A 6,996-nucleotide genomic window follows, 5' to 3' on the forward strand; every position below is an offset into this window, starting at 1 on the left:
TTTTGTTTTGTTTGGGTTTTTTGGGGGGGTTGGATTTGAGGTTTGGAAGCTGCATTCCCATTCCCAATTTTCCCGATATTTTTCCCTTTTCTCTCCTCCTCTCTCCCCACCCGGGGCCGTGGCCGCAGAGCTGAGGGTCGAGCACAGAAACCAAAAACCCCAAAATCCCAAAACCCCTAAACCCCCAAACCCCCAAACCCCCAAACCCACCCCTCAGCCCGGCCAGGCTCTGCTGCTGGGTTTATTTCCATTTTTTATTTTTTTATTTCCGATTTTTGTGCCTTTTTCCGCTGTTTCTTCGGGGGTTTCCCACTCCAGCAGCTCCGGCTGCTCCTGGATCTCACCCCGGACGCATTTGGGGGGATTTTTTTTGAGGGGATTTCTTTGTTTCTTTTGGTTTGGGCTAAGCCTCGCACAGACTCTGCCCCTCTGCACAATAAATTCGGTTTTTTGGGGCGTTCTCCTCCAGTTTGGTGGTGGCAGCACAAAATCCCCCTGAAGATTTTTCTCTCCCCCGAGGTCCTGACGGCTCCAGGGAAATTTGGGGGAACCCAAATGGTTGGCATGGAGCTGATCCCTGCTCCCCAAAGTTGGATTTTATTTTGGTTTTTTGGTGTCTCGTCCTTCCCACCCTTTCCTCCTGCCCTTACAGTGCGTTTGTAATAAAAGAAAATGTGAAAAAAAATCAGATTTCGGTGCCTTTAGCCACGAGGTGCTGGCCTCTGTTGTGTTTGTGGTTTGGGGTTTGGGTTTGTGTTTAGGTTTGTGTTTGGGGTTTGTGTTTGGTTTGGTTTTGGGTTTGGAATTTGGGGTTTGGGTTTGGATTTAGGTTTGGTTTGGGTTTAGGTTTGGGTTTGTGTTTGTGTTGAGTTTTAGGTTTAGGTTTGGGGTTGGATTTAGGCCTGGTTTAGGTTTAGGTTTAGGTTTAGGTTTGGGTTTGTGTTTAGGTGTTTTGCTGTCGGGTTTCCCTCTCAGTACATCCCAGACCACTCTGGGTGTTTGGATCGTGTTTAATGTCCTGGGAATGATCCCAATCTCCGGGAACGATCCCAATCTCTGGGAACGATCCCAATTTCTGGGAACGATCCCAATCTCTGGGAACGATCCCAATCTCTGGGAATGATCCCAATCTCTGGGTTTTGTCCTCAGTTCAACCTTTGGAAACTTTGGGTCCAGCTTTGGAAACGAACAAACGCTGCAGGGGCGGTTGCACAGAACCTCCTGAGAGACCCCAGAGCCCAAACCCCACAGAGCCCAAATCCCACAGAACTTCCTGAGAGATCCCAGAGCCCAAACCCACAGAGCCCAAACCCCACAGATCCTCCTGCCATACCCCACATGTGCCCCAATCACAAACCCCACAGATTCCCCCACCCCAGACCCCTCCGGCCAATCCCAAACCCCTCTGGCCAATCCCAAACTCCTCTGGCCAATCCCAAACTCCTCTGGCCAGTCCCAAATCCCTCTGGCCAATCCCAAACCCCTCTGGCCAATCCCAAACCCCTCTGGCCAATCCAAAACCCCTCAGGCCAATCCCAAACCCCTTGGGCCAGTCCCATTGTCCAGAGGTTGATTTGGAGCCCCAGTCCTGGCACTCCAGAATTAGGATTTCATTGGGGCTTGGAGTCTCTGCTCTCCCCAGCGTGGCCACCCCGAGGTCGGGATGGGGATCCCGGTGTCACTCCTGGAGCCACTCCCGGTGCCAATCCTGGTGTCACTCCCGGTGCTCCCGGTGCCGCTCCTGGTGCCGCTCCCGGTGCCGCTCCCGGTGCTCCCGGTGCTCCCGGGCCGGGCTCAGGCTCGGGGGGCCGGTGTCGCCCCCTGCACCTCGGGCCCTTTGTGGGTCCCGTCGCAGTACGGGGGGGTCCGGGTGCGTTTGCAGCCGCAGAGCGGCGCGGGGCCGGCCCGGGCCGGGGTGAAGCGCAGCGGGGCGAGTCCCGGGGCTTCCCTCTTGTGGGCACCGTCACAGAAAGGCTGAACGGGGACGGGGAGGGGGTCAGGGAGGGGTTGGGGGGGGTCTGGCTGCTTCCCAGGGGTGACCACGACCCCATCCCATCCCATCCCTCGGGAACTGGAGCACCCCAAATCCTCCTGCTCCAGGACCGGGGTGTTCCTGGGGGCCGGGTCCTGCCCTGGCCCCATCGGCATCCGCGCACATCCCAATCTGGGGATGCCAGAGCCCCCGGGACCCCCAGAACCACCCCCGGGTCACGGAGCCCCCCCGGAGCCACCGCAGGGTCCCCAGCCCAGGAATCCCGGTTCGCCCGGACTCCCGGTTCTCTCGGTTCCCCCCGATTCTCCCCTGGTTTCCCCCGGTTCTTCCAGACTCCCGATTCCCCTGGTTCTCCCCTGGTTCTCCCCTGGTTCTCCCCCAGTTCACCCGGTTCTCCCCCCGGTTCTCCCCGATTTCCCGGCCGGACCTGGCGCTTGCTGTGCCCGCACGAGCACCACGCGTAGTTCTTCCCCGCCTGCAGCTCCACCGGGAACGGCTCCTTGGCGGCGATCACCGGCTGCGGGGGGCGCGGGGAGCAGAGCCACCGAACCCGAGCTCCCCACGAGGCGTCCCGGTACCGGCGGCCGCCCCCGAGCCGCACCAGCGCCGGAACACGCAGCATGGTCCGGTGTCGTTCCCGGTGTTCCGGTGCTGTTCCCGGTGCCGTTCCCGGTGCTGTTCCCGGTGCCGTTCCCGGTGCTCCGGTGCTGTTCCCGGTGACCTTCCCGGTGCTCCGGTGCCGTTCCCGGTGACCTTCCCGGCTCGGCTCCTCCTCCCGGCCCCGCCGGAAGAGCCGGGGCGGGCGGGCTCGGCGGGAGCGCGGCTGCTCCGGGCGGGGCTGGGCTGGTACCGGGCTGGTACCGGGCGGGGCTGGGCGGGGCTGTACCGGGCTGGTTCGGGTCCCGGCTCGTGGGCCCGGGGCCGGTACCGGGCTCGGTGCCGCTGCCTCCCCTGCACCCACTCCTGTCACTCGCTCCCAGCGCCGGTCCCTGTTCCCAGTGCTGGTCCCAGTTCCTAATCCCAGTTCCAGTGCTCAATCTCAGTTCCAGTCCCATTCCCAGTCCCCAGTCCCAATTCCAGTGCCCAATCCCAGTCTCAGAGCCCAGTTCCAAAGATCATTCCCAGTCCCAGTCCCCAATCCCATTCCCACTGCCCAATCCCAGTGCCCATTCACAGTCCCAGTGCCAGTCCCAGTTCCCAATCTGTCCCAGTCCCCAATCCCAGTACCCAATCCCAGTGCCCATTCACAGTCCCAGTGCCCAGTCCCAGTTCCCAATCTGTCCCAGTGCCCAATCCCAGTCCCTAGTCTCAGTTCCCATTCCCAGTCCCAGTCCAGTACCCAATTCCAGTCCCGTACCCAATCCCAGTTTCAGTGCCCAATCTCAGTTCCCATTCCCAGTCTCAGTTCCCAATCCATCCCAGTGCCCAATCCCAGTCCCAGTGCCCAACTCCAGAGCTCATTCCCAGTTCCTGTATCCCAATCCCAGTTTCCATTCCCAATTCCAGTGCCCACTCCCATGCCCCATATCCCAGTTTGTCCCAGTCCTGATACTGGTCCCGTTCCCGGGCAAGACCTGGCCCAGGATCCCCCACCCTCCCTGCCTCAGTTTCCCCCTGGGAAATCCTGGAGTGGGAACGGCTTTTCCATTGGGAATTCCCAGAATCCTGGGGTGGGAATTCCTGGAATTCTGGAGTGGCAATTCCTGAAATCCTGGCATAGGAATTCCTGGAATCCTGGAGTGGGAATTCCTGGAATCTTTTCCAACAGCCAGACTCCGATTTGAGGCTGGAAAGGGGCCAAAGCAGGGGCAGCATGAGCCTGTGGATTTGGAACTTCCAAGGAATAAATCCTTGGAAAAGAGGAGGATTCGGGAGCTGCTCACAAGCACAAAATGGTTTGGGATTAATGGGGGTTTTTGGGGTTTTTTTTTGGGAAAACCCTCCTTTTCCCACTCATTCCCACCTCCAGGACCTCGATCCTGCATCCTGGGATTCCCATTCCCATTTAAATCTATCAAAAACCTCCTCACAATTAATATTAATATTATTTATTATAATAAAGACCAGTCAAGCAGCGTGAAAAAAATATATCTTAGCTACATTACCTTAAACTGCCAAAAATATACACATTTTTCTCTTTCATTTAATATTTTTAAAAAAACCCCTAAAAACGAAATTAAAAATAAAAATAAAAATAAAAAGGACACATGCAACGATCCTAAACGAGAGCATCAAAATGGGTAAAGAAACCCCAGTGCAACTGAAACTCGGATCATCTTTAGCTTTTCCTTTTTTCCTTCCCCCTGCTCTCCTGGGTTTTTTTTGTTTTGTTTTTTTTTCCACAGGGATTCTCCTGGAGATTCCCAGCTCCCCCTCCTGGCTCTGCCCAAGGGACGCTGGAGGTGACAATTCCTGGGATTTGGGAGCCTTTGGAAGGTCGGGCACAGGGAGAGGGGGAAGTGCTTTGTGTGTGTGATCCCCTCATCCCGGAATTCCCGGGGAGACGGAGGGATCCAGATCGGGATCCAGCCCTGGGAATTCCCAAAGAACCAGAGGGATCCAGATCTGGGAATTTCCAGAAAACCAGAGGGATCCAGATTGGGATCCAGCCCTGGGAATTCCTGCAGGGATCCAGATCAGGATCCAGATTGGGATCCAGCTCTGGAAACTCCCAGAGAACCAGAGGGATCCAGATCGGGATCCAGCCCTGGGAATTCTCAGAGAAACAGACGGATCCAGATCTGGGAATTCCCAGAGAACCAGAGGGATCCAGATTGGGATCCAGCCCTGGGAATTCCTGCAGGGATCCAGATCAGGATCCAGCCCTGGGAATTTCCAGAGAACCAGAGGGATCCAGATCTGGGAATTCCTGGAGGGAACCAGCTCTGGATCCAGCTCTGGGAATCCCCAGAGAACCAGAGGGATCCAACTCTGGGAATTTCTGGAAGGATCCAATATTGGGAATTCCAAGAGAGCCAGAGAGATCCAGTTCTGGATCCAGTTCTGGGAATTCCTGCAGGGATCCAGCTCTGGAAATTCCTTGAGATTCCAGGGATTTGGGATCCCAGAGCAATCCAGGGATTTGGGATTTAAGATTAAAAGGATTTGGGATCCTGGAGCAATCCAGGGATTTGGGATCCCAGAGAAATCCAGGGATTTGGGATCCTGGAGCAATCCAGGGATTTGGGATTTAAGATTAAATGATTTGGGACCCCAGGGGGATTTTGGGGGAAGGAGAACGACTCAGTTCAGGGTGGGGGAAAAAAAGAGAAAAATTCAAAGGAATTTCAAAGTGCAAGAAGGGAATTGTGCCGGGAGCGGGTCTGGGGACAGGGACCCCAAAGGATGGGGCTCCCCAACAGCTTCCTAAGCTGGTTAAAACTCTCAATAGATAAATCCCATTATATATTTAATATATATTTCTATTTCTGAGCAGCCAGAGGCTCTGCCCACTTCAGAGCTCCAGGCTGGGAGCAGAAAAGGGTTTTTTATTTTTGCTTTTTTCTTTTCTTTCCCAGTTTTTTCTTTTTTTTTTTTTTTTAGACAACCCTAGTGGTGTGAATCTTGGAGAAACAAATAAAATCAGATAAAATAAAAATTTAAAAAAGGGAATTGAGCGGAGGATTTGGCCTGAGCCAAGCTTTGGCAGCACGACGATCAGCACAGCCCCACTGCTGATAACGGGAATAGTGCAAAGCAGGGGGCAGGGGGATGGGCTGAACGCGGCACAAAGGTCCCAAAATTCGGGATTTGGGCTCTCCCAAAGGAGCTCCCGGCAGCTGGAGCATTCCCAGGAGATCCAGATTCACCCAGGGATGAGGGAAGGAGGGACCTTGGTGAGTTTGGTGTTGGTGTTTCCCTCCCCAGAGCTGTCCTGGTTGTCCTGGAATCCTTCCTGGAATCCTTCATCCATCATCCATCATCCATCATCCATCCATCATCCATCATCCATCCATCATCCATCATCCATCATCCATCCATCATCCATCCATCCATCCATCCATCCATCCATCATCCATCCATCCATCCATCATCCATCCATCATCCATCATCCATCCATCCATCCATCATCCATCCATCATCCATCCATCATCCATCATCCATCATCCATCCATCCATCCATCATCCATCCATCATCCATCCATCCATCCATCCATCCATCCATCCATCCATCATCCATCCATCATCCATCATCCATCCATCCATCATCATCCATCCATCCATCCATCCATCCATCCATCCATCCATCCATCATCCATCATCCATCCATCCATCCATCCATCATCCATCCATCCATCATCCATCATCCATCCATCATCCATCCATCCATCATCCATCATCCATCCATCCATCATCCATCCATCCATCATCCATCCATCATCCATCCATCATCCATCCATCATCCATCCATGGATCCACCCCAGCTCAGAGGAATTCCTGGTGGACATTCCAGGTTGAAGATGGAATCAAGTTCCAGAGTGAGCTCTGGAATTTCTGGAATTCTGTGCTCACTGTCCCATTCCTTGGCGATCCCTTTTCCCAGCACCAGTGGATGAACGTGGTTCTGAGGGAATGTTCTGTGGCAGGTGGGAAAATGCAGGGAGCGGATTTGGGATTCTACTCCCAAAAAACTCCATCCCCAAAGTCACTCCTGGAATCCACTGCCAGCTCCCAGAGCTCCTCCTGGCCCGGGACAATCCCGGCTGCGCCTTTTCCGGCTGAGACTTCCAGGGCATGGAGCAGGAACGTGCATTCCAAAGGACAGCCCCGCCCCTTGGACCTGGCACAGGTGACAACGTCCTCCCAGCTGGCACAGGTGACAAAGTCCTCCCAGCTCCAGAGGTGACAACGTCCTCCCAGCTCCACAGGTGACAAAGTCCTCCCAGCTCCACAGGTGACAACGTCCTCCAGCAGCTGGCACAGGTGACAATGCCCTTCTAGCTCCACAGGTGACAATGTCCTCCCAGCTGGCACAGGTGACATCGTCCTCCCAGCTCCACGGG

General features: G+C 54.9%; 1 protein-coding gene across 1 annotated transcript; it reads right to left on the reverse strand.

The window, feature by feature from the left end:
- Nucleotides 1–1,298: 1,298 nt before the first annotated feature.
- CISD3 (CDGSH iron sulfur domain 3) lies at nt 1,299–2,785 on the reverse strand. Its single transcript, XM_033079224.1, has 2 exons — nt 2,421–2,785; nt 1,299–1,974 (listed from the first exon to the last, which is right to left on the reverse strand). Exons 1-2 carry the CDS (start codon nt 2,613–2,615, stop codon nt 1,795–1,797), a joined length of 375 nt encoding a protein of 124 aa, XP_032935115.1. The 5' UTR covers nt 2,616–2,785; the 3' UTR covers nt 1,299–1,794.
- Nucleotides 2,786–6,996: the final 4,211 nt, after the last annotated feature.

Source organism: Catharus ustulatus, chromosome 23, assembly GCF_009819885.2.
Source record: "Catharus ustulatus isolate bCatUst1 chromosome 23, bCatUst1.pri.v2, whole genome shotgun sequence".
NCBI classification, from domain to species: domain Eukaryota; kingdom Metazoa; phylum Chordata; class Aves; order Passeriformes; family Turdidae; genus Catharus; species Catharus ustulatus.

What these genes read in the sequence shown, in the direction of transcription:
- CISD3 (XM_033079224.1), bottom strand. Translation starts at nt 2,615, where the DNA reads ATGCTGCGTGTTCCGGCGCTGGTGCGGCTCGGGGGCGGCCGCCGGTAC. An exon ending in GCGGGCACAGCAAGCGCCAG is followed by an intron (nt 1,975 to 2,420) that starts GTCCGGCCGGGA and finishes GTCCCCGTTCAG; the next exon opens with CCTTTCTGTGACGGTGCCCA.